Source organism: Phalacrocorax carbo, chromosome 16 (genome assembly GCF_963921805.1).
Source record: "Phalacrocorax carbo chromosome 16, bPhaCar2.1, whole genome shotgun sequence".
Lineage (NCBI taxonomy): Eukaryota > Metazoa > Chordata > Aves > Suliformes > Phalacrocoracidae > Phalacrocorax > Phalacrocorax carbo.
Genome location: NC_087528.1, coordinates 12,521,987 through 12,545,729, shown reverse-complemented (window position 1 = coordinate 12,545,729; position 23,743 = coordinate 12,521,987). Strand labels below are relative to the sequence as shown.

The following is a 23,743-nucleotide window of genomic DNA, read 5'->3' as shown; positions in this document are numbered from 1 at the left end:
TGGGAAAAGGCTCCATTTCCAAGAGGGATGAGACAGCTCCAAGGGCAACTTGCCACCAGGATGACTTCTCACAGGACGCTGTGGCTTCCCCACCTCTTGCAGCCTCTAATTCAGGTGCAGTGCGTGGCTCGGAGCCGCGCTCTGCCGCACGTCCCAGGCTTGGCCTGACGCTGCTGAGCAGCATTTGTGGCCTTGTGTAATACCCAGGTCACGGAGGGTGACCCAAAGAGTCCTGCGCAGGCATCGGGGGGTGTCCGTGATGCTGGCTGGACGCCTGGCTGGGGAGGGAGTGGTGCGTGCTCAGGTTGCCCACAACCACCCATCCCATCTGCTGTGGGAAAAGGTGGGAAAGCACCGGAGCATGAGCCCTGGATAACCCCGCATATGGGTGGGTGGGACACGGCAGAGGAGAGGCTGTGGGGACAGACGCAGGGACAGAGACGGCTTTGGTGGCGCCCTGCCCACAGAGGGGACAGGCCGTCCCGACGAGGGCAGCCGGCACGGCCGCAGTTTCGGCCACTGCCGCGCCACGCTGCCAGCAGCATGAGCCCACGGCAAGGGGAGCAGGAGGGCATCCCAACAGTGCTGCCTGCTGCTAATGACAGGCTGACCAGCTAATTAGAGAGGGCAGGAAATTAAGCATGCAAACGAAGCTTAAGTATTAGGTCATTGCAAGGGAGCCGGGAGGTCAACCGCTGGGCAGGTCCGGTCCTGGAGGCTCCATGGAGGCACCCTGTCCTCCCCTGCCCGCCGCCCCGGGGGGCTGCAGGGACACGTGCGGCAGGCGCGAGGGCGGCGATGTGGGGCAGCGGGCGAGCCCCCCGCCAGCGGGGAGATGCTGCACCGGGAAAGCAGGGATTCGGAAAGCAGGGAGTCAGAAAGCCGGGATGGATCGGGGTGGTCTTGGAGGCCATCGGCTGCCCTAAGCCTGGCGCGGGGTCAGTGGGGTCCCCGAGGGGGGTTGAAAAAGCGCCTCCCCGCAGGGAGCTGCGCTGCTCTCGGGGCTGCCTGGGGACTGGAAAGGTGTGCAGGGAACGAGGGAGCGGCTGCCAGGATGGGGGTGCCGAGGGAGGGGGTCCCAGCGGCCGGGGCCGCTCCCGCTCCCTTCTAGGGGCGTCCCCTCTAGGGGCCCAGGTCTGCGGTGCCGGTGCCTGGGCCTGCCCTTCCCGGGGGCACCGGGGGCCGGAGCCGCGGGCGGCAGGGAGGCGGCAGCTCCCACCGGGCTGACCCCGGGGGCGGCCGGCGGGGCGGGACGGGACGGGGACGAGCGGCCGAGGCAGCCCCTCCCGCCGCGCTGGGGCAGGGTGCGGGGGAGCGCCGGCGGCTCCCGGGAGGGGCGGGAAGGGCACGCCGGGCACGTCCGGGCCGCAGCCGCCGGGCAGAGCCGGGACGGAGTCCCCTGCCCCGGGCGGAGGCGGCACCGGCGGCCAGGGAAGCCCCGCCCCCACCCCTTTGCGTGCAGCGCTCTCCCCGCCCCTCCGTTGCATCACGGGCGCGGGCCCGCCCCCCCGGAGTACCCGGATGAGGCAGAACCGGCGCCGGCGGGCGGTGCTGCGGCTGTGACAGGGGATGCGCCCCGGTGAGTGGCGGGCGGCGGAGGCCGGGGATCCCCGCGGCGGCCGCCAACCGGCCCGGGGAAGGCCGGGACACACGGGGCGGACCGGAGGGGGACGCGGCCGCGGCGGGGGTGAAGGGGGGGGGTGCCCCTCGCCGTGCCGGGGGCTGCGGGCCCCGCACCCTTCCGCTGATTGGCTGCAAACTGACAACGGGGCAGGTCCCGCCCATCCTCTGCTCGCAGTTGGCTGGCGCCGCAGCCCCGCCGCCTCCCATTGGCGGAAACGAGTGCCTGTCAGTGTCCGGTCCGGCTCGGCCCTGCCCGCCCGGCCACCGCCCTGCGCGAGCCGGGTCCCCCCGCGTCCGCCGCCTGCCGAGGGGCCGGGGCCGGCGGGACGGGCCGGGGCAGCGGGGCGGGTACGCGGGGGCCGGGCTCCCCTTCCCGGCGGGGCCGGCCGTGCCCGCCCGCGAGCGGCGCCTGCGGAGGGGGGAAACACCCCCTTTGTAAAGGTATTTTCGGCTGAGCGGGAGGGAGGGGGCCGGGCCTGGCGCGGGGCCGCCTCCCCGCGGCGGCCGGCGCGGGTTTGCCCTGGAGCTCCCGGGTCTGGCCCCGCAGGTGCCCGCACCGGGCCTATCGCACCGCGGCGCCTCGGTCCCCCCCGTCCCGCGCTATCGCGGGGCCGGTCGGGCCGGGGCCGGGCCGGGCCGGGGTGTCCGGCGGGGAGGGAGGGTGGCTGGGCCGGGGGCGGCGGCCCGGCGGCGCGCTGCTCTGGGAAGGGTCCGGCTGGAATTGCAGAATTCGGGTGGGTTGAGCCAAAGCCGCCCAACCCGCGGAGCCCGCCCGGCCCCGGAGCCGTTCCTGGCCGCCCTCGGGTCTGGAAGGGGACGGCGGGCGAGGTGACTCACGTCCCCGGGGCTGTGCGGTCCCTCCTCGTGTGATGGGGCAGGGCACCTTTTTTTCCTGCTCTCTGTTTCAATGTGGTAGCTACGCTCCCTGTCCGTCCCCGCCAAGTCCCAGGGAGGAGGGCAGCCAGGGCGGCCTCGTTGGTGGCGAATTGCTCTTGACTTTGCTCAGAGCGATTTCTGAATGCAAAGGGTCTTAACCACGTGCGTGCTCAGAAACATGCGGCAGGGTAAGTTCGTTGCCTTTCCTGGCTGTTGTGGGGGAGCACGGCTGCTCCCTTTGCAGTCACTGTGCCTCCTTTGTAGGTGGCTTTGTCCCAAAAGGGGTTTAGTTATCATCTGTCCCCAGTCACAGATGCAGAACTGGAGCTATGATTTGCCTCTCTTCCGTAAAATACTTGGTGGATGTGCCTGGGGCACATCTCTATCGAGTATTTTTCAGTAATTCTCTGTGGGTTTTCCTCCGAGGTTTTTATCGCCTCCCTGTCAGCTTAGCGAGTCCTGTTGTATTTTGTATAAACATGACCAAACTCAAACAGTCCCAGCCTCGTACTCCCCGTTTGATGAGTTTGACCCAAATTGCAGCAGGCATGCCGTAAAGGATGAACACATCCGACGCAAGAGGAAATACGTTGCTAGAGAGACTTCCAGTTAAGTGACTTCTCATTACTGCATCTCTCCCTCGTTCCTCAGGAGGAGGAGAGCTGTCCTCGCCCACCCGCAGTCCAGCTTCACCACCCTTGACCAGTTTGCGCTGGGAGTATTCGGTGACTCAGGGCTTCTCGCTTCCCTCTGACTTGGTCACGAGTGCGGAGAGGCGGAGGGCACTTCTGGGGGCCAGTGGTGGTTATTGCACTGAGAGCGGGTTAGGTATGTGAAGCCACAGTAGAAGTGTTCTTTGGATACTTAAGCAATTTTTTTTCTTCTTTTCTGTTTTTTTTTCTTCTTTTTCCTGGGCACCGCAGAGGGTAGGGTGGCCTTGTCAACGTCAGCGTTTTATTAGAGGTATTAGTAACTGTAAGAGGAAGGAGCTGTCCTGGGACAGAAAAATGACTAAGAAGGCTTTTGTATTTATTTATGTATATTTAAATTTGATGTGTCAGCAATGTGGCTGCACAGGCACGCCGGCTGATAGTGCCAGTTAACTGCGGCTGTACAGGATGTGACAGGTAGGGATATGTAGTGTGTTTTTTGGATTAATAGTGTTAGGTATGCCCTGGAAGAGATCCTCTGTCTTGCTTTCAGACCCAGACCTGGCTGGGCTCTGTATTTGTGTTGTGTACATGGAGGCAGAGCCCGAGCATTCTCTTTCTGGTTCGCGTATGTGAGGATTTGATCCTGCATGTCATTGGGAGTTATGGGGGTGAAAGTATGTGTTCAGAGGCATAGTGATATAATTTCCTTCCCCCCTTCTTCAGGGCAAAGCCCTGGTTTTTGGTTTTGGTTTGGGTGTTTTCTTTTTTTTCCTGACTCTGTAGAGGTCACAGACGTGAGATAATTCCTCATTTGGTGGTGAAGGAGAGATAAGAGAAAGGAAGAGAAGAAAGTGGAGAGAAACCACAAGGCTGATGATGTCTGTGACCTTGGTGCCACAAGGAGTCTTGTCTCTGGAGATGTGTCTGGGAGCAGACTGCCAAAAAGTATAGCAACAAAGTACTATTTATTCCCTCAGTCTATTGGAGTTATTTCTGAGAAACAGGGAAAGTCAGACTACAGGAAGGATATGGTCTTTTTTCAGTCATTCTTGGTGTTTCTGACACCACAAGCGTTATCAAGGTAAAGTATGAAATGAAGTATGTTCAAGCAAACTGTCTTTTTGCTGCTGAACCGCATTCATCCATGGGAAAAATAAGACATACCCATCAAGGCATATTTTTCTGCATATGATTGTGTCCCTCGAGGGCTCTTCTGTCGACACAGCTCAGTAGCAGATTGTGCTGCTTCCCTCTCCTGATCAATGTAGAGTTTGGGGATTTATTTTTAATTCTCATCTTGTTAAGTGCTTACTGAAGAGCCCTCAGGCCCTCTCTGTTGATGGCTGGCCTGTGACTAGCCTTTGGGCAGTGTTTTTCAAAACCTTTTTCCCCTCCTTGGCACTGATAGAACTTCAGAGGTGTAAAAGCAACAGAATTCACTCCTCTTGGAAGAAACCTGTGTAAGTGCTTTTCCCTTTAAGTTTTCTTGGTCACTTGTCATTCTGCAGTGTCCAGAAGCATCTTAGCCCTCTGGCCACCACCTTCCCGTTGAATGTTGTCATCGGGATGGTATTAATTGCTGAGATAATAGGAAAGCCCAAGGGACCTGTGTGCTGTCATTTGTCGCAAGCTCTTTGCTCTGCGTGTCATCAGCTGTCAGATAAATTTATTGCTTCTGGGTAGGATGCTCTGTAATCTTTCAAGGTTTGAAAAGAAACCAGGCAACCGTGACTTTGAGAAGATGCGAGCTGGGTGGATAATCTCCAGAGGTGGTGGTGGTAGGGGGTGTGCAGGCACGTGGCAGCTTCTGCCGGCTGGCAGCCTCCGTTGTAGGGTCAGGATCGGTGCTCCTGGTGCTCATCATATCTCACTGACTTTCCTAAGAGCGTGGTTTTCCAGAGAGCAAAGACTGAGGCAGGGAGAAGCAGCATATCCTTTTCACAGACTTATTTTCCTTCTCAGTTTGCCGTTTGCTCCACACCCTTCTGCTCTGCGTGGATTTGTCCCTTTGGGTTTCCCAGATACGGAGCTGGGAGAAAATTGTTCTCGTGGTGAGGATGTTCTGGGACATGCATGTCTCCAGGGGCCTTTTCTTCATCTCTGCAGATACTGAACTTGCATCAGGAGCACCAACCTCTTCAGATTTTTCTTTTTAAGGCTCTTCAGTGGTGTTACCTGGGAACAAATAGAGGTCGGATGTCTTAAACTTCCCACGTTTGTGAAAGGGATAAATGTTTTTTAATACTAAATTCTGATGCCTTTGGTAGTTGCAGCTTGATTTCTGAAAAGAGGCTTCTTGCGTCAGTACCTTTCTTCTGGTTTCAAGGCTTGTATCCTCGTGCTGGCTTAACTCATCAAGGGTTTTTTTTCCCCACTGGAAGTCACAAGGTGTGTGAGTCTTGGCCATGTGGCATAAAGCATACCTGTTTTATTTGATTAATAAGGCTGATTCCACAAGAAGCTGTTGAGATAAGAAGGCTTTATTGTATGGTGTTTGGTTATCTTAAAGGCTTTTAGTCTGAACCTGGCGCAGAATTCCTGCAGGTAGGATTTGGTTATCTTCTGCCTCCTCTGCTGTCCAATTGGAAATACAGGATTTATTATTACGCCAGAGGAAGGAGTGTTGTGCTGACGTTGTCCTCTGTGACTTTCTTTTTTCCTGAAAGCTCATCTGCTGCTGTTGTAAGAGGCAAGGAGGCATTTGTTGTGGTTCACCAGAGAACATTCAGTTCAAAAATAGTATTGCAGGAAAAGACAGAGGTTTGCTTTCCGAAGCAGTGATGGAAGCAGGCAGCACTCCAAAACGCATATGAAAATGCCTCCGGCTCCTATTTCAGGATGAGAAAAACAAGCACAAATTGATCGGTGAAATCTAATCCATGGCTTTTGTTTGTTTGTTTTCCATATTCTGATAACTGAAAGACAATGCAGATTTGCTTTGGGTTTTGGCTAGAGTGCTCAGGTTCCTTTGCTTTGAATCCTGACTGGGTTTTGGAAAGAAAGTCCAGAGCTTCAGGGGCTTGGGGGGTCCCCTGTTCGTTCTCCTGGTTTGAGAAGGTGAAGAACGGTGGAAACGGGATTTCTTCTGCTTTTCTGTTTGTGAATCAGCATAAAATGGGAAGAGGAAGAAGACCAGGTTGCTGACAGTCCTTCCTGCTCTTCATGGCAGCTCTGGCCGGTGCCAGCACTCCGTGGCAGAGCCACTCCCGGCGAGAAGGGGATGACTGCGGCAATCGCGTGGCGCTTGGCAGTTCTGGGGACTCTGATAGCCAGAATGGGTTGTTATCTTGAGAACTGAAGGCCAGAAGTGAACTTGGCACAATTTCTTTATCGAGTCCTATTTTAGGTATTTACTTGTTTAATTCCAAAGGTCGGCGGACATCTGCGTTGCCTTCAGTGGTGCGACAGCAAAGTGTGGATGGGGGAGTCGTAGCACTGTGACTTGTCGCACTCGAGTGGTCTTGGTTTGCTTAATTCTTCATGTTTGCTGTCTGAAAATATTGGGCAATATTGTGAGGGAGAAAGCTGGCGGCCCTTGTGCAGAAAAACAACGTGTTCATGGACATTAAATAATATTAATTTGCTTTATATGGCAAATATTTGTAAGTTAGTTTTAAATGGGAGAATGTGGGATGATTAAAAACAGGAAGAATGGTTTATCCATCCACTTGAGATGCTGCAGGTGCATCCTGGGTGAATTGCAGCTGCCCCCGAGTGGTACTCAAAATCATTTTGGATGTGCTTCTATTGCTCATCCTTACTGCGATGCGTCAGTGAACTGAGTTGACTCTGAGAGTGGGGAGGAGTGGATTCCTGACTGTGGGAAGGGGTGGGTAAAAGTTGAAGCATCGTGTCATAGTTCAACCTTAGTGTTTTGATCTGATATTTGATCCAAACCCAACAGCCGCCTCCAGTCACATGGAGGGCCCGGGAAGCTTTTTTAAGGTACCGTGTTACACGTCAAGCTGTGCTTATGTTTTCATGGCTTAGCTGAGACATGGCTCCATCAAGATTTTGGTTTGCCCTTGAATGCAATATTCCTTAAGCTACTTGAAAAATCCTGTCTGCATGTTAGTTTGGTTGCTTCTGCTACATGTTTGATTCAGCCTTTGGCTCTTGTAATATCCAGAGGATACTGAGCATCTCACTTGTAAGGAGGCTTTTGGAGGTGACAAACCAGATTAATCCTGTACAAAACCCCCTAGATTTAGAGAAGCTTTTAACCTACAAGCTGCATTTTTTTAGCATGATCACAGCGTGGAAAAGCTGTTCCATTTTAACAGTGGAGAGTTACTCTGTCCTGCTGACTATGTAAGGGGAGGCTTGAAAGGAGCCACCGCATTTTGAACATAGTTCTTGTTTGAGAGCTGCTTCGGATCCTGGAGTTATGCCCGCGTAGCTCAATTTTCCCAGGGTGCTGTGTGAATGCCTAGCTGTCTTGTAATGAATTTCGAGTGGGCAGCAGCATAAGCCTGCTCTCATTTTCCCTGGAAGACGCTGCTGCATTGTCTTGTCTGTATCCTGAAAGCCTCAGTGTTGTTTATCAAAGGCTTGATTCTGCAAGTGCCACGTATGCAAAGAAGCCCGTGAATAGGAAGGGCTTGCCGTGCTGGTTCTCAGCTCCTCACATAATGCCCAGAGCTGGGACAACCAGCAACAGGGTAAAGCAAAGCAGTTTTGTTAAACTCTTGGTATTCTGTGGGCATCCGCTCTCCCACACGTGAGATGTTTAAAATCGTCTGGTTATGCTCTGATGATGCCTAGAGTTGCTTTCTGCCAGGCAGATGCATGTGCTTAGATAGGCCTGTGTTTCTACGCCATAAATAGAGGGAACGGGCAAAGGCTGGCAGAAGTGAAATGATTTACTTATGGCCACATGTGTGCTGGTGGCAGGCTTGGAAGCTGTCCGCATCTCCCAACCCTCAGACTAGTATTTTGGCCACGAACCACCTTGTTTGCAGAGTGTTTGTGTGCTCTTACCTCTGTCTCTTGTCCCTCATGCATGTGAGGGAAGACAAGCGACGTAACTGGTGTACAAAGACTGGGATAGAGATGTTGGAGCTTGGTATTGCATGCTGGCCTTAGCATCTGGTGGAGGTGTTTATGCAGTGCAGTTAGCAGATGAAAAATCCATGCTGATAGTGTTAGGCATGATGGAAAACATGGGGCGTGAGTAGTCATGAACTCGCCTAACCAAGATCACCCGCTTAACCAAGGCGGGCAAGGGATGGTAGACTTGGAAAAGGTCAGCTTGCTCCAGCTGGGTGGGTCTGGGGGGAAGAGTTGGTGCCGAGGGGCCTGAGGTACCTCAGGGCTGCATCTGCTCCCTCTGGTGCCTAAAAAGAAAGAGCCTTTTGACAAGGGAGTGGTGGGGGGGCAAATCTCCTGCCGCAGCAGTTGGTGACTCTGTGCTTGTGGGTCCCAGGCAGCCCTTCCCGCGCCTCGCGCAGGCTGCTGTGTTCGCAGGGGTTCCTCGGGTGGTTATTTCCGAGGGTGTGCCCCACGAGCAGACACAGGAAGGAGCCTTGGGCCCGGGCGTACCTTTTCTCGACTACTTCTAGGAAATGATGTAAGATGCTTCCTTGTAGAAACTTTTTTCTAAACGCATCCTGCATTTGGCTGATGGGTGGCTTCCTGGATGTTTACCTTTTGAGATCAGCTCATCCGGCGCTGTGGGAGCTGACCCTCTGTGCTACACCTCATTTATTTTGGGGAGAATGTGCTTCTTGCTGATCTGAGCCTCTCAGGGGGTGCCAGTTTAGAGGGGAGTGCCTTGGAGGGAAAGGCCAGAAGGCTTTGACTGAAGCGGTTTCAGTGAGATCAGTGTAGGAGTGATGTTACGGGCAGCAGGCAGCGGCAGCCGAGCCGAGCTGTTCACCTCTGCCTTTTCCCGGCAATCTGCATCGCAGCTGAGGAGCTGCCTGACACGCGCCTGAGCCCCAGCAGATGTCTGCTCGCCTTAACGCACCCACCTGCAAAACCACAACAGTTTAGGAGGTGATTCATGGGCTCTACCCCCACCGTAAACAGTCTTTTGTATAGGATTTATGAGTTGTCCCTGTGTTGTGATTGAGCTGCCCTGGTAACAGGTGGAATGACTGAAGCAAGTACATCCAAAGAAATTTTTATCTGAAGAGGTACAGCAGGACTGAAAATATATTTCCTGGGGGAATTATAATGGCTCCACATGTGCGCTTTATTTTCCTAGTGCAGGGCAATGCAGAAAAGGAGACCCCATCAGTTCTCTTGGGCAGCACGGAGACCTGATTCATGACAAACTTGCTTCTACAATAAAGCTGTAGAGTTAAATAAACACAGTGCGAGAGTTGGGGTGTTTCTGGGGTGTTTAGCACCTTCTGGATAAACTCGATCTTGTGCCCTTGGATTGTAGCAGCTGCAGTCTCAGCTGAAGAACAAATGTGCCAATTCTGCGTCGCTTTGTATGTGAGATAAGTGCCAGTCTCTGAAATGAGCCTGTCTGCCCTCTGATGAAAGCATGGGATTGTTTTGTCCCACTTTTAGGTGTCTAGAATGTGGGTCACTGAGATGCGGGACATATTGGCGTGACAATTTTAGGCCTGAAGGGACAGCGTTGGCTATTGATGCCTGTTAGAGTGTGAAAGTCAGGACTTCTAGGTCAGCTCTTACTGACTGATGAGCTTGATGCAAGTGTTGTTTAAAGCCTCTGCTTTAAACAGAAAGGAGGTTGCTTTCAGATTATTCCTCAGGGTGTTAATAACCAAATTTGAGGCTTGGCTTTTGGGGAGAAAGAAAGATGCCTACTGGTAAAAGAGTTGTGGGGTTGCTCGGGGAGAGCTCAGAAATGGTACACGGTGTGGTGCATCTGGCTGGGGTTGGGAACTGGGCCTATCTGAACGCTTCTCTGGGCCATGCTGTGCACGGCAGGACCACAACCACCACTTCGTCGTCTTCATCAGCTGCTGAGACCTGGTGTGTGTCGAGGTCTCAAATATCTTGTGTCCCTGGACTGTGTATTGCTCTGTTACTGAGTACGTGTTGGGTTGTGTTTCTCACGCTGGCTAATAACCAAGCAGCGACGCAAATGGCATCCAGTGGTCCGAGCAGCTGAAGGAAGGCGGTCCTTATCCAGAGAGCGTGGTCCCCCTGCCTTGGCACGGAAGGTCTGAACACCTCCAGGCTGGAAGCGCTGTTGGAGGGCGTGACCATGTAATTTTATGAGAGAGACTGATCTTCCTTGTGTCTGTCTGAGAGGACAGAGGGAGCAAAACTGTGAGGATGACTTCTGTTATCCGCATGTCTTATACGAAAGCAGGAATTAGCTAAGACTCAATGTAGGAAGAGTAAATGGAATTTCAATCTCCGCAGCACAGTGTGTTAGTGGTCGACCTCACGGTGTTTGTCCTTGTTCATTACATGCCTTTGCAGCTGTAATAGTTGTACATCGCTGTGTTGGCGACAGGAGGGAAAATCTCTTTAGGAACATTTTATGAACAAAAGTGGAAGCTGTGACAACTGTAAATTTTAATGTCCTTATCAAGTGTGCTCCTAAGTGAGCTTGTGGCGTTAACTGCTGTTTCAAGCAGCAGGTACAAAATACACCAAAATTTCTGGTCTTATTTCAGGCTGCTGCACGAGCATTTCCAGAAGCTGGGTAAAATTACGTTGCTTGTTGCGGCAGGTCTCTGTGCTGAACGACGCTTGTTAGGGACCGTTAACATCCTGCTCGTGGGTGCCAAGTCCGGATGCCGCTGTAGGAAAGGCTGCGGCGATGAAGCCCAGTATTTAGCAGCAGTTTTGGGGGCGGTCTGCCTGTCTATTTATCCCGAGTGGATTCATTCTTATGTTTGTATCCTGCAGGTCATATTGATCATGGACAGTGAAGAAATCCCGACTTTTTCGAGTCCAAAGGAGGAAACTGCGTATTGGAAAGAGCTTTCCTTGAAGTACAAACAAAGGTACTGTTATAGATTTGGAGGCTGGATTTGGTTCTTAATGACCAGAACATTGTTTAGTCTATTTCTCCGTGAGGCTACAACATGATGGGTATTAGATATTTTAGAAAGAATCTCTGCACTTCCAGCTTTAAATCCAGCTTTAAGATTTCCAGCCTTGTGGGGAGGTGAGTGTTCCTTGCACGGCGCTCCCATGCCACGAACTCCAGGCTATGTTTCGAGCATGTTTGAGCATGAGCAGAGCCCTTTTGCGATCATGTGCATCTTTGTATAATTAAAGTGCTGCCTTAAGTAGTATCTTGATATTTTATCATAAGAAGGCGCCTTTGGGCTTGCCTTGTATCATTACTGTTCCCTCAAGCTTCTTGTAGTTGAATTACTGGTATGAAAAGTGGCTGTTTTGGTGTCCGCTGCAATTTATTGAAGTGTGCTGTGCCTCATAGTCCAGCCTGTACCAGTGGTTTGCATCTTTTGGGGAGCGCAAGGCTTTTTGGTTATCAAAAATGACAAAGAGAGGTTGCTGTCTTGAGTAATGCTGGGCTTCTTGGGGGTCGGGGAGTGTTGTTTGTTTGGGGTGGGTTTTTTGTTGGTTTTTTTTTTTTTTTTTTTGAGTGGGGGGCGTTGGAGGCTCCCAGTTTATTTTCTTTGGAAAGCTTTTCTTTGCATTCAGTATAAATCATCTGCAATTGAGGTGAAGCCAGTTAAAGCTCCCTCAAGCCCAAAAGCCCAAGGTGCAAGTTGCTTTTTTGTTTGGTTTTGTTGGTTTTTTTTTTTTGGGTGGGGGGAGTGTTGGGCATGTGGAGGGGCTCGTCCATGTGGAGAACCTTAAGCTGTTTGTGAGTGTCAGAAAATTCTGTGTTAGACACCAGTTTGAGACCAGTTTGAGGATATGTTGTTTCTTAAAGCCTTACTAGTTTTCTCTGCTGCTTGCTAAGAGCCCAAACTATTATGTATGGTAAAGAGGCAAATATAATAAGCAAGGTATGTGGAGTGGCTACTTCTAGATTTAATAACTTGCAGTGGTATAAGGTAGGCATGTGCTGGCTTCCTGCCGAAGTGCTCAGTAGCCCTAAGATTCAAACCTTCACGCTTTTCAAGAACCTTAAATTTCCATGTATTGCAGAGGTCCAGAAACTGTTGTTCTCTCTTACAATTTTTGACCAAAATCAGGTTAAATGTTTGCTTAATTCATTGACTCTATCAGGTCTGCTAGCAGTGAAAGCTAATGGAATATAAAGTGGTTTTTAGACTCCCATGAATCCTGTAAATAGCCTTGATACAGGTTTGTATTCACACATGCATTTAATGTGGCTGTTTGTTTTGATGTAAGAGAATTAATTTCCTTTTATAGCTAAACTTAATGTAATTTCTCTGTTTCCCCGTTTTTCTTTTTCCCCTTAGAGGTCTATGGATGACACTAAGTACTTTAAAACTCTTGGTTTTTTCAGCTTACTATTTTAGAAGAGCTGTGGATTTTGTTTTAACTTTTGGGAGATGCTGGATTTTCAACTGATGAAATCCTCTCCTTATAGCTTCCAGGAAGCTCGTGAAGAGCTGGCTGAATTTCAGGAGGGAAGCCGAGAATTAGAAGCTGAGTTGGAGGCACAGCTAGTGCAAGCTGAGCAGAGGAATAGAGATTTGCAAGCAGATAACCAAAGACTGAAGTATGAAGTGGAGACATTAAAGGTAGGTCTGTTCTGTAATAGCATTGCCTCTTCTTACAGGTACGTTTTGGATCTCATTTTAGATTGTCTGGTCTGTTCTCGGTCACTGAATATCCAAGTGAAGTAAAGCAGCTGACTGTTTAAGATCCACACTTAAGTATGGCAGGTAGTCCAAATAAGGCCAGCAACTTGCCAGGGAAATTTCTGGTGGAATTTTTCTTGTTCACATCGTGAAACTCTTGTCACGGAGTTAGCGCTCGTTTGTTTGAATTTGCTAGGCTTTGCCAAGTAGTAGCTTTATTAGTTACACGGGCAACATCAGCATAGCAACAGGGTGGATGACACAAGTATGCTTTCTCAGACCACCGTGTTGTCATCTTTCTTTGCAAAGTATGTTTTTTTGCCCAGAAGGTCTCCTTTTACGAGACCTTAAAGAAAGCTGAAGACGGGTGATTTGTGCACATCTATCAGAGAGAATCTCCTAATTCATTCTTAACAGCCGTATCTGTGGAGACAGGAATTGCAGAGTGGTCTGCATGTGCAGAAGGTAACTTTTAACTGGTGCCTCTATCTTAACAAGTTCGTTCTTCTTCTGGAGTCTTGAAAAAGCATCATTTTTGGTAGTTCTTGCGTTATTTTAGGGAAAGCAAAGGTTGGAAACTTACCCAGTGGAGGTAAAGTTTATGGGATTACTTGTTAGCATATCCAGTCCCAGCTGTATCTGTAAGGTCAGTACATGTTTTAGGAAGTCAGTAGTTTTTCCGTAAGTCCCTATCTGTCCCCTCAGAGCTGGTGCGAGCATGTTTGGGAGTCAGTTCTTCCAGTCATTCAACGATGAGCCTGGAGATTTTCTAAGAGATTTCAGTGCCTCCCATTTTTGCTAATGGAGATGCCAGACAATTTCTGGTAACAGTGCGGCTATTGTCAAGGGAGAGGCACTGAAGGGGAGGCCGTGCAGTTAGATTTGTCTCTGGCTTCCTAGATGTTCGAGGCTTCAGAGCAGCTGTCAGTGCAGGCTGCTGGGAACAGATGCAGGGATGCATTTCTGAGCAGCCAGCTGTGTCGTGGCGAGATGTCTGTGCACAATGCAGCGATTGTGGTTTTATACTGTGTCCAGCTCTGTTCAGAGCTGTTCCTTCTACCTCTCCAATTTTTGCTCTCTGTTACCAGCAATCCCAATCAGCAGACTGCAGCGAGGATGTTACTTCTTTTGTCCCGTTTTACCACCGATGGTTTGGAGAGTGTATGCGACTGATATTTATCTCGCTGCTTTTTTCTTTCAGGAGAAACTGGAGCACCAGTATGCACAAAGTTACAAGCAAGTGTCGTTGTTAGAGGATGACCTGAGCCAGACACGGGCCATTAAAGATCAGCTGCATAAGTATGTGAGGGAGCTGGAGCAGGCCAACGATGACTTGGAACGCGCAAAGAGGTGAAGGCTACAAACCTCTTCTTTCCTTAAAGTTTTCACTAGGTCTTTGCTACTCAGATTGATCATTTTATTATTCCTTAAAAGGGGAAAATTACATACACTCAAAAAAACCCCAACAAAGCCTAAGACATTTGATTCTTTGAGCAGTGCAGTTTATCCTTGGAGTTCACCTTCATCAGCTGGGAGCGTTGTGTTACAGCACGAAACAAAAGGCAGGGGGACCAAAGTGCTTTGTGCTCCTGTGAGAAACAAGCAGTGCAAGCAGGCTGAGAGCAAGCCAGGCCAGTGCACTGCTTTTGATACTACCAGCTAGGTGACTCTCATATTTGTGATCCCTGTAGCTCAAAGGCCCTTTGAAGTAGGAAGCTAATGCTTTACATAGTCTCATTTAAATAAAACAGGCCAAAGGAGTCTCCTCTTCCCTTGCATAACAGCTTAATGACTGTAGGGAACAAATATGTCCTTTATAAATGCATAAAATGAACAGGCTGCTGTCAGAAACGCCCAGTTTTGGAGTAGGTCATGCTTCCATTTTGCTGAATGGGAATTTTGCCATTGATTCAGCAGGACCAGGAATGAGCCTCTGGCTATCTGGCAAAAAGATCTGAGCGTTGAGGCCCTGTTTCCACAAGGTTCTTAACCTCATGACTAACTTTTGACACACATGAGTTATGCCACTGAAATCATGGAACGAATTGGGTCTTAGGTAATATCCCAGCGCCCTGCTTTCGGCATTCGCTGGGTTGTTGCCTGTCCAGAGCTCTGGAGAGTACAGCACCACCTGAGCTAATGCTCTGATTAAATGTATGGCTTTGGAGTGTTGTTGTGGTTTAACCCCAGCCAGCAGCTAAGCCCTACATGGCTACTCAGTCACTCCTCCCCAGTGGGATGGAGGAGTGCATCAGGAGAGTAAAAGTGAGAAGACACATGGGTTGAGCTAAAGGGGGTTTCATAGTTAAAGCAAAAGCTGCACATACAAGCAATGCGAATTAAGGAATTAATTCACTCCTTCCCAAGGGCAGGTGCTCAGCCATCCCCAGGGCAGCAGGGCTCCATCACACGTGATGGTTACTTAAGAAGACAAACAACATCACTCCAAACGTCTCCCCTTCCTCCTCCTCCCCCAGCTCCATGTGCTGAGCCTGACGCCATGTGGTGTGGGACATCCCTGGGGTCAGTGGGGTCACTGTCCCGGCCGTGCCCCCTCCCAGCCCCTTGTGCCCCCCAGCCCCTCGCTGGTGGAGTGAGGAGCAGAAACTACCTTGACTCCATGTAAGCCCTGCTCAGCTATAATGAAAACATCCCTCTGTTATCAACACTGTTCCAGCACAAATTCAAACACAGCCCCGTTCTGGCTACTGTGAAGAAAATTAACTCAACCCCAGTCAAAACCAGCACAAGCATGGCTTGGGAAAAATGGAGATGGGTGCACTGGACTGGCTCTTTCCCAGCTCTTTGTTACATCCCTGAGAGCCAGATGCTATCGTGTTCTTTTCATCTTACTCCCTTGCTTCTTTGGAGTTTATTAGTCCTTTCTAAGAAGCATTTCCATAGCTTTCAAATGACTAACTTGAATGTAGACCCTGCTAACATTTTTCTTCTATTATGTTTCTGAATACGCTTTTATGTTGGCTGAGCTGAAGAACCTAATATTCTGGATTTTGTTTCTAGGGCAACAATAGTTTCATTGGAAGACTTTGAACAAAGACTGAACCAAGCCATTGAGCGAAATGCGTTTTTAGAAAGTGAACTGGATGACAAGGAATCGTTGCTGGTTTCTGTACAGAGATTAAAGGATGAAGCGAGAGGTATGGCTTGCTTGATTAGTTCTGTGTCTTGGTACATTGTCAGCTTAGTAAGAGAGACCAAAGCTCATGTTTATAGAAAGCCTCGTGTAACGAAACTTGAACTGGATGCGTACTCGAAGCGTTGGGTATTGCTAACAGTATGTTCTCTGCTCTCTGTGTGTCCAGTGTAGCGAAGAGGAAAAATTTCCTTAGGTAGGGCAAAATTACTGTCAGATTAATTCAGGATTTTTAACACAGGTGAGTACAAAAATGCGATGTTCCACAGGTGTGATAGAATCAAGGAAGCGTGCTTCAAAAGTTCCCACTCGCCGTGGTTTTATGCCTTGTATAGGAAGGGAAAGCACAGGAAGTGAGAGGGAAGTGCATGATACATGGTTAAATAACTTTCTTCAAAATTCCTGTCTCCTGCGTTCCTTCTAAACCTCTTGGAAATAGCCTGGTTTATTTAAGAAATTCCAATAAAGACTGTGGTTAGACCCATGGGATCAGAGGTGTTTGGGACAGTGTTCTGGGATATGATCAGGAGTTGGGAATTCCCCAGTGGGTTCCACACTGGGGATGCTGGGGAAGCATATTTTTAACGGTTGGTGGAAACCGACTTCTCTAATACTGGGGGTGATCTGCACATAGGCCTGTGCCTGCCATTAATATAGTTCAGAGATTAGTGGTGGTCAACTTTTTGTTTCCCAAGTGAAGCCTTCTAAAATAATTCCTCAGTTAAGGCCTATATCTGAGCGGAAGGCAACACACTTGACAGGAGGCTCCGATTTTTTTGTTGTTGTTCTCCTTTGTGAACCTCTGAACCGAGTTTGTGCCCCACAGATCGAAAGCCTCTATTGGAAGCACAGGGTTTTTATAATAAACATGAAAAGGGAGAGTAACTATTTTCTGAGGAAATATATGTGTTGTAGTTTGGGGTTAGGGCAATAATACTGTAAAAACCAGCAAAACCTAGGGGACTGTTTTTTAGAACACTGGAATAATTGGAAAAAAAGACACCATGTTTCTTGGATGAGTCACATGGAAATTTTTAGCATTTGTTAGTGTAGCAAAGCTACATGTTATTGCCCCTGACAGCAAGCAAGAACGCTAGCCACTAAAAGAACTGTTATGGTGTCAAACTCAAATATAACATTTCTGATTGAACAGCCACAAATCCTCTTCTATGAGCCCAAATAGATTTTAGTTTCAGCTGTGCTGTTCTACTTAAAATCCGGTCTAAGTATTTATGATAACTTAAAAGCTGTAATGTACAACTAATTTTGCTCTTGCACGTTGTACCAGATTGAGGCAAGGAATAAGAAGTCTGTGAAAGATCAAGTAGCTCTGCCCAAAAAGGAACAACTCCCTTGTCATGCATTGTTTATTTACACCTAGTCCCTTCTACGGATTTTATTGATTCATTGCTGAGCTGTGGTGGATGCTCTTTGTAGGAAATATGTGTAAAAATGGGAGGGGACAAGGTAGGGTAAGCAGCAGTCTGGAGAGGAGGTGGGAATAAAACATGGGTTTCCTCATCTCCAGTCTCTTCCCTGTTGTTTGGACTACCCAGCATCTCCAGTCCGCTCTCTTGTTTGTCGAGGCATCAAGAAAGCGGACACAACCCTTTGACTGTCTTTGGGTAGTGCCGAGTCCTGTGGATTATTAACCAGAAAAATAATGTGGGGAATTGGAAGCGAGAGAATAGGTCATTCCTCCCTTTCTCCAACCCCTACTTGAGCAGCAGCTGAACGTGGTCACGTTTGTGACCAGCTACAGTTTTTTTAACACGCTTTCCATGGGACCCGCATGAGAGATGGGGAAGAATACTGAGGCCAAGTCACCTGCTGTGCTCGCTGGGACCACGCAGCTCGCTGGGACCACGCAGCTCTCTGGTCTGGGGGCTCTGTTTGCTGCCTCTCTGCTCCCGGCTGTACCGGGAAGTGATGGAATTGGGCTGTGACTGCCCTGCGGTGGGGGTTCTCGCTGCTGGCGAAAGCCAGCACCAGGCAATTAGTATAGGCTTGATGCAAAGTGTCTCTTCCTCCTCCCTCCCAAATGAATAGAGAGACTGTTTGTTAGAGAAATCGGTCGCTAATACGTATTTTTGGCTTTGTTTTTTTTTCCCTTCTCTCACCCTTAGACTTACGGCAAGAGCTAGCAGTGCGGGAAAGGCAACAAGAGGTTACCCGAAAGTCAGCACCCAGTTCTCCGACTCTAGACTGTGAAAAGATGGATTCGGCTGTCCAGGCATCTCTCTCCTTGCCAGCTACGCCCGTTGGAAAAGGATCAGAAAATAGTTTTCCTTCCCCAAAAGGTAAAATTCATAGCAGCTGTGTCTAGTCGTTTGGCGGTATGTTCAGCCTGTTAACAAACAATTTCAGACCCGGTGCTTTTTAGTGAACTTGAAGTAAATGTAGGTACGTGTGGATCCCACGCGCATTGCGTAAGGTGTGTTTAAATCCCGGGGCAGCATCAGGTGCGTTTAAGGAGAATGATGAGTAAATAGCATGGGAAAGGAGGACAGTGAAGCTCAGACACCGCTTCTGGGGGGCGGGGGTTTGCACTCTGCGGTAGATGCCTGCAGTAGACCGCTGAAGACATTTGGGATTGCCGGGCAGTGCAGTGGCCGATGGTTCTGCTGAACTGAGCAGCGGTGGCGGGTAAACAGTCGTCAGTAATTCTGACAGTCCGGAGTCTCTGTGACCACACGTACTTTTCAGGGGTCCTGTTTCCTCTGTGAGGCAGCAGGATGTTAGTCTGCTCCCCTCCCCCACCTGGAAGGCTCTGGACAATCACAAGGATTAATACATTATTTTTCAAATTAGAAAGCGGAGATTCCAGGGGAAGCTCTGGCTGGATTAGGTGGATTGCGGGCAGTGGCCTTGCAGATGGAGAGGGCATGAACTCTGCGTGTAGGTCTGATGGGAAAGAGGGCAGCGGACGGGAATTAAGCTGTCTTTGTTTTCCCCTGGCTGGTGATGAAGTATTCTGTGTGTTATGGTGGGGTAATTGTATGAAGGGTCTGCAGTAGGATTTTAGATTTACCTTTTTTATGTAGAAGTTGATTTATTTACATTTTTAAAAAATGAACTGTGGAGGAGTGGAGCATATAATAAAATGTGCCTGTGTTTGCAGCTATACCAAATGGATTTGGTACCAGCCCCCTTACTCCTTCAGCTAGAATATCTGCACTCAACATTGTGGGAGATCTGTTACGGAAAGTGGGGGTGAGTGCTCTGAACTGAAGTATTCCCAGCTCTGTGCTGCTGCTGTTGCTGAGCTTTCGTCCTTCTGCGCAAGGACAACAAGGCCTTGGCCCATGCTGAATACATGCTGTAGTTTCCAAATTGTCCACATTCAGTGTTTAGTATGTGCTAATGTATTTTTTTTTTTAATTATCTTGATTTGTAAGGCATGTTACTAAGGTTCTGATGCCAGTTTTGGTGACAAAATTCGTATTTGGAGTAGAAAGTTTCTCAGGCACTTCGGTTTATGGGTTTAGACACTGTCACCTACTTCTTCTTGCTTTAAATGGGGCCTGCAGCTTCTTCTGTAATGAGACCAAGGTGCAGAGCTGAGCCTCAGCCTGCGGGTGCCTGCTGCGCAGTTACTGCGTGTCATGGGAGGGGAGCCGAGACATGCTGCTGGCATCTCCTCCTGTGCCTGCGGAGATCTGCAACAGGTGCTGAAAATGGAAAAAAGTCTAGAAACCTCTGATAAGAAAGTGAGAAAATAAGTCAGGAGAAAGCCAAATGTTCCCATCTGTAGTTGATGGGGAAGTGAAATGCATGAGCCTTTAAAGGGATTACCACTGTAAGCGGGGAAGAAGTGGTTTAAACATCTGTTACAGTGTTGTTTAGGATGCCAGGCTTTCCAGTTGAATGAAGACATGACTTTTGAGTTACGAGAAGCTTGTTGACGTGCCTCGGTGGTTAGTGTTTTGAGTGGAAGCATGGATTGCCTCGGTGTCTAGCCTCCAGTGCTGGCTTTCCTCTGTCTCTTGTGGTTAACACTGAGAACAGCAATAGCTGCAGCAGAGACAGTTGTTTTAGCAAAGTTTGAAATTAAAAACTACCTTGCTGCTTGCATTTGGAGCCAGTGAGCTCGTAGTCGGTGTGAAAGGGCAGCAGGAGGACTCGGGGTTCCAGAGTGACATGTTTAAAATGGGATCACTGTGAGTAAGAGTCTGCAGGGGATTTAGGAGGCTTAATCACAATCCTGTGTGATTACTCTGCAAGGACAGGAAATGCCACATAAGCATGCTTCTTCCCCAGCCCGCTCTTAGACACACGCTCTGCCACTGAGACAAAATTCCAGCTCACACATTTGTTTGGTAACAATTATAGGATGTTCAGGATTTCTTTGGGTTTGGCTACTCACAGGATGCCTCATCCCCAGCCTTAGACTCCCTTTCTCTGCCAGAAGGTTTCCCTCAGGTTCCCTTGCTTGCATCTGAGACAGGGATTCACTTGGTGCAGATCACCCTGGTGACGTCCAGCTGACAGGGGCTTTGAGACCAAGAGGTAGGGCATTATCTGTATCTTCCCATGTAGTCACTAAGGAAGCTTCGTGGGTTTCCAGAAGACGACTGCATAGTGTTCAGTTACTTCTGATGGCATGTCAGCACCTTCTTAATGGAATATTTTTCTATGTGGAACAGGACTAAACCCCATGTTTGGGGAGATGAGTTTTTGTCTCCAGTGCACGCATCTGCCAGTGTGTGAATGCCCCCACGCATGGGGCGGATGTAACAAATAGATTTTCTGCTGGACTAGATGGATGTTCATCAAGTTAAGCCTCGGTTTGTGACAGACGACAGAAAGGGCAGGCGATGTTCGGAAGCAAAGGAGAGAGTCAGGATTTTGGTCTCCCTCCTGCCAGGAGTCAGTGGAGGAGGCAGAGACTGTCACCTTGTATAGGGGAAAAAGATCTCACCGGGCTTGCTTGGAAGTAGTAGAGATGAGGTACGGACCACAGAGATGGGCTTAGCTGCTGCCTTTGATTCTTCCTTCTGATGCTGTGGCTGTAGCACCTCTCGTTCTGAAGCATGTCGGTGGGCCTTAAGGAACTGGCAGTGTTCTGCAGGCAGAGATTAAGAAAGAAATGCTAGAAGGCATCATCCTGGGGAAAAATCCAACTTCCCAAATACACAGTCCCTCCCAAAACTTGAGGATTCTACTTTAGGCTCTCTCTTAGTCCTCTGATTAGCTTACGCCAGCCCCATTCCAGCTGCTGAAGCAAGAGGTTTTGGTAACTTCTGCTAAGGATTGTCTTCCTTTCTTTAAGTAATTAATAGTTGACATGTTCTTAAATCTGAGCCCTAATGGCACCGAGTCGTGCCTGGCAGTCCGCATCTCGTTGTGTGGGTTTCCTTTGCGGCAGGGTGCCAGAGAAAATGACAGCTGTGCTCCCGTTTAGTTCAGTTTTTGCCAAAAGCGATCGCTCTGGAGTCCCGATCATGGTGATCTTGGGGTCATGACAAAGCCTGAACTTGAGCAGCAAAGTACTTTCTCTTAATGATACTACTTTTTCTGACATTGTTTTTCTTCCCCTTTCACAGGCCTTAGAATCCAAATTAGCTGCTTGCAGAAATTTTGCAAAGGACCAGGCATCACGGAAATCCTACATTTCAGGGAACGTTAGCAGCGGTGTGATGAACAGCAACGGCACAAAGTACCCTCATCCGGGGCATACTTCTTTCTTTGACAAAGGGTAAGTTGGGATATATTTCTTTTACCCCAAAGGGGAGTGCATTTCAGGATGCTGTTTGGAGCAGAAGTTTTTCTTGGCTTGTTTTTAGCCTACCGCAGCTTTCATCCTATAGGACAAATAATTTGTGGAGCCAAAGTCTCAAGGGGACGGGGGAGGTGACAGTGCTGATTCCTGTAAAGCAAAGAGAAAAGCAAGCGTGATTGTCTCTTAGCTGGTAGGATGTCAGTGCCTGTTCTGTCCCTCTGCTGCCTGAGCTCTTGGCAGCTGCATCTCAGGTGATACAAAACGCCAGGCAGCAAACCCGCTAGTGAAGTGAACGTGCCCTTTTGAAAGGATCCTGAGCAAGCAGTGGTGGAGTTGCCATAGCTACTGGTGCGCTCGTGCGTGGGGAAGTACATTAACTGCAGATCTGGAGATTCCCTTGGTAGGAACAGCTGAGTGCAGGCAGCAAATGCTTACTTGGAGGGCGGTGCCCTGTTTGCTCTACCTCCCCCCTCTATTAGGGAAAAGAAAGCCTCATTAACAGCATCATTCTGGCTGATTGAGGGGGCAGCTGCCTCCGTGCTGGCCGTGCTGTGTGTCAGCCCTGAAGCCAGAAACTGCGTTCAGTGGAAAAACTACCCCATGTGCCTCCTGTGACTCGCCTGTGGTCAGAGCTTCCTCGCGGCCACTGGGCAGTGGTTCATCCCCCATCCCTCATCGCGCAGGGCCCGGTGGTTGTGTGAGGAGCCCCGAGGAGCGGGGTGAGAAGTGCAGCGCTCCTCTAGTGTTAGCATGGTGGTATTGTGAGCTTTGGTTGGCGTCACTGGGCAAAACGCCCTCCGTGCTCCCTGCATGGTAGTAGTCTTCCATGCTAAACCTCAAGCCAGTGCAATTTAATATTAATATTCAGCACATCCTCAATCCAGAATTTATTTTAGAGAATTAAAGATCTGTTACCAACCCAAGGAGTGCCATATACAGAGCAGACAGGCTGAGCTGCCTACAGTCATCCTCATCTGAGCTGAATCGTGTTGCTACGTGGGCAGCAGCGCAAGTTGGCATCTTAGAAACCGGCATTCAGAGTTTTTAGAGCCACTGTTGTTTGCTGCTTTTGGAAGGGAAGAGTTCAGAGACTTAAAAGTCAGTGTCACGCAAATCGGGCAGACTCGTGGGTTGGCTGCATACTGCAAGGCTGAGAGGGGGTCTGTTGCCCGCATCGCCCCGGCAGTGCCCACCCTTGCAGTGCGCAGGCTGCATGTCAGGGGAGCTGCTAGGGGGAGATGATAGCCGTTCTTAGGAGGCAGCATGGCTATATTGAGTTGTGGTGTGACGAGTAAGCTGATTGCTGTGTGGGGTGGGGTCACTTTTAATTATCCAGATTGTCATCACACTTGTTATCTGGGCTGGCTGCCTGGAGTTAGGAGCAGGTTGTAGCTGAAAAAGGCGTAGAAACTCAGCCTCCTGCTAGATAACTTCCACAGCAGAGCTGGAGGATGTTAGTGGGGGTGGAAATGACTGATGTCCTTATGTGCCAGTTGTCAGAGATCCCCGCGTGGCCCTGCTGTCCTGTCCCTCTCCTCCGCACCCTGCATGCTGCTCTCCCCTCCCCTCTCGGCTCCCGCTCTCTTCCTGCCCCTGTCCAGGCCTGCGTACGCGGGGGTGAATGCGGTGTCCGTGCTGTGCACGCATCTCCACGGCTGCTATGTAAAACCTGCATAATTTTGTCTGTGCATGTCAGCTAAACCAAGCTGTTACCTAAGTGAGGTCGGCCCCCTCATGCCAGCTCGCTGCAGCAAAGCCGAGCTGGCGCACGTCGCTCGCAGGCATCGGATCCAGTGCGGGCTGTGGTGGCTGGGCCCGAGGGGCTGAGTCAAGGCATGCCCTTTCTTCTCCTCCTCTGCAGCCCCCATACTCTCCTCCCTGCCCCGAATTGTTGCTGGAGCCTGAAATAGCCATGACTGATCATAGATTCGATCCAATCTGCAGCGCTGCTTAAAGGACAGCCGGCTGTTGGGCGGTGGGATTGGGACAGATGTAACTCAGGCACGTCATTACAGTTCCATCTACTTTCCTTCCT

The 23,743-nt window shown here is 49.9% G+C and overlaps 1 protein-coding gene across 4 annotated transcripts in view; it reads left to right on the top strand.

Moving 5' to 3' along the window:
• The first annotated feature begins 1,487 nt into the window (after positions 1-1,487).
• Positions 1,488-23,743, top strand: part of NDEL1 (nudE neurodevelopment protein 1 like 1) — a 28,509-nt gene continuing 6,253 nt past the window's right edge. For 3 of the 4 annotated variants that reach the window (XM_064466810.1, XM_064466813.1, XM_064466812.1), the window contains exons 1-8: positions 1,488-1,579; positions 10,992-11,089; positions 12,619-12,772; positions 14,034-14,182; positions 15,854-15,990; positions 18,113-18,286; positions 19,108-19,199; positions 21,533-21,684. In XM_064466810.1, coding sequence (XP_064322880.1) covers positions 11,004-11,089; positions 12,619-12,772; positions 14,034-14,182; positions 15,854-15,990; positions 18,113-18,286; positions 19,108-19,199; positions 21,533-21,684 — 944 coding nt within the window. In that variant the 5' untranslated portion in view covers positions 1,488-1,579; positions 10,992-11,003. Of the gene's footprint in view, positions 1,580-1,866; positions 2,065-10,991; positions 11,090-12,618; positions 12,773-14,033; positions 14,183-15,853; positions 15,991-18,112; positions 18,287-19,107; positions 19,200-21,532; positions 21,685-23,743 lie in introns of those variants that run through there. The other variant, XM_064466811.1, reaches the window with a different exon arrangement.